This window comes from Micrasema longulum, unplaced genomic scaffold (genome assembly GCF_059751315.1).
Source record: "Micrasema longulum isolate JH-2025_06_02 unplaced genomic scaffold, ASM5975131v1 h1tg001619l, whole genome shotgun sequence".
Lineage (NCBI taxonomy): Eukaryota > Metazoa > Arthropoda > Insecta > Trichoptera > Brachycentridae > Micrasema > Micrasema longulum.
The window spans coordinates 70220-73125 of NW_028278800.1; the positions used below are offsets into that span (position 1 = coordinate 70220).

General features: G+C 33.2%; 1 protein-coding gene across 1 annotated transcript; it reads left to right on the forward strand.

The window, feature by feature from the left end:
- The first annotated feature begins 258 nt into the window (after positions 1–258).
- Positions 259–1946, forward strand: LOC148274586 (uncharacterized). The gene is made up of 2 exons (XM_088236920.1): positions 259–262; positions 1585–1946. The coding sequence occupies exons 1-2, from the start codon at positions 259–261 to the stop codon at positions 1944–1946; spliced, it is 366 nt and encodes a 121-aa protein (XP_088093046.1).
- Positions 1947–2906: the final 960 nt, after the last annotated feature.

Genomic DNA, 2906 nt, shown 5'->3' on the forward strand with positions numbered 1-2906 from the left:
TAAAACGTTGATATATTTTAATGAAGCTATCGGGTACAGATGAAAATTGACAAATAAGCGTTGATTGTATTCCATTTTTCTTTCAAACGTGGAAAGCCACCCTTAAAACCAATATATCACGTACGCCTTGCCAGGAATTGAACCTTACACTCCAAACATGGTAAGAGAATGCATCAATTACTAAAAAACGAGGTCGACTTGATAATTACCATAAAAAAAAAACATGTGTATAATTTTACAGTCCGAGGTCTGTTGCTAATGAGTAAGACATATCTGTGTTAGAAGGCGGAACATGAAAGGAACAAGGGAAAAGGAAAGAATGAGAGTTAAAAACGTACATAATATGACATATTAAACTGTTTACCCCATGTTGTTTTACCCAGTTACGAATAGAAATAAAATTATTTATTTATTTGTAAAACACTGTTTATACAATTACAATATATACGCATAAATTATTATTATTAAAAGTCAAATATAATGGTAAGCTGGGCATAATCGCTTATTTTGACGATTCGCCCCTGAAATGTTGTCACTAATGCCATAAATTACTTTAATCATTTTGATAAATCCCCAACACTTTTAATTGATTTGAAAATCTTGACATCATCAGCAAAGAGACGTTAGTTGGAGTTTTCGATCGAGTCACCAGTTTCATCTATGAATAGAACGGAATAAAAAAGGATCCAAGATGGATCCTTGAGGAATTCCAGAATTCGTATTACCAGAAGGTTGCTAGTGAAACCAAATTTATTTTATTTTTAAGTAATATATCGTGATGTACCTTATCAAAAGCCTTTTCAGTTTCGGTATGTACAACATCTGGACGTGAAAAAATGTACAACGAATTTTAAATGTGGTTCGAAATATCCAAAAGATTTCTTGCGTGAGATTTAGTTGGTCAAATTTTGTGTTGGTGATCCAAAATGGCTTTATTTACTTGAATTTAGATATTGGAGTGTATAATTATCTCGACATATGTACCTTTTGAACTGTATTTATCGATGATTATCTGGGTTTTGTTTTTAACGGTTTTGTAAACGAATAAATAAATATTAGGATTAACATATTACAACAGAGATAAAGAACATTCAAGAGAAGGTAATATAGAAGTCAGGGCTAATGACCTGTCAATGGTTGGTTTAAGTGACCACTTTACACACTGTGTAACATTCACCATTCTACACATATATGAACATATTTCTTGAACGTAACATTCTTTAAATTCTTTCATCTGTTGATGTTTGTAAAGTTAAAGAGCTCATCAACAGATGAAAGAATTGAAAGAATATAGATATTCAAATATGGGCAGAATACTGAATGTTACACAGTGTGTAAAGTGGCTACTTAAACCAGCCATTGACAGGTCATAAGCCCTAGACTTCTATATTACCTTCTCTTAAATGTTATTTATCTCTGTTGTATATATTAATATCAATCCAGTTCTTGTCTACAAAAATTTGGACAAACTTAAAATTTTGTTGTTAAATATTAGTATGATGGTTTTTAGTATCATCTCTTTCGCCTTATTTTTTAGAATTTGATGTTTATAAAGAATTTCTAAATATATTTTTTAATTTTTAGGGCCTGACACGGACTCAAAACGCCAAAATCTTAGCCACCCACCCTTAGTGACCTGCGCCCGAGTCTTAAAAGTCGACCCCGCTTTAGTTGAAAAAGTTCGCGACGATGACTACTCAGTCGAAGACCCCAAATTGAAACTTTACGCCCTCTGCGTGTACCAAGCGCTCGGTCTCCTCAACTCGAATGCAACCATCAACACGGATGTGGGTCTCACCTGGCTGCAAGCAAATACCGACCCGGCCAAATACACCGCAGACACCACCACCTGCAACGAGAATAGGGCTATCACAAGGGCACGCAAATTGTGGAAGATTCTAGTATGCTACAATGATCTCTATCCGGGAGATATCCACGTCTTGTAACTCGATCTGAAAATTTATATTCTTCACCCAGATATGGATAAATATCCAAAAAGGTTTATACTCGTATCATATATATCAATACATCGGGCTGTGTCCAATAATTCCTCCACTTAGACACACTTTCACCGCGCGCTTACTTGAAGGCACCGCGTAACATTGCCAGATCGCGAATAATATAACCATAACACAAATGTAAGGTTAAAAAAAAAACAATTTGTTAATTTTTCTAAAATTTTATTGTGCACTCGGAAACATTGATTGACACAACAGAGTAGATAAGTTACATCAATACAGTGCCCTATGATTATTAAATTATTAAAGGGTAATTTAATAAGAGTAATTAAATTAATGAACTTTGAACTTAAAATATAAAACAAATTTAATTTTACATAAAGGGGATATTTTGATATCATGTTAAATAAATGTCCACCACGGCGTTGTTTAATCCGAGGTTCAATTTTCATTATTTTTCTTATTACATGAGCAAAGTAAGGTAAAAAAAATTACTACCATGGCAACACTAACGAAATTCCCATTTTGTTTCTTCGACAATCTGACAGATGGAAAAATAATTTAATTTTTAAGTAATGCATTTGTGACATACACATTCATTTGATAATTACACATGAAATGTGATTGCTTCCTTTTTCGTTAAGATCCTAGCAGTATTTCTACACTTTAAAAGGACACAACACGGCATGGTTAAATTTGAATCAGGAGTTGCGTACTGAGCGACGTCTACAAAGAAACTAATGGGTCAGAACGTAAACCTACTCGTTTATGAGTAGTTAAGTCGCCTTCGTTTTGATGTGCGTATGCGGTTTCTGGACTATTCTCAATTATATGGTTTATATAGTAAATTATCAAACACTAAAACCTCGTTTTGTACAATTTTGAAATAACATGGTCCAAAACTTTATCTTAAAGTGTATTTAAGCACTAATTTAATAATGCTTAAAA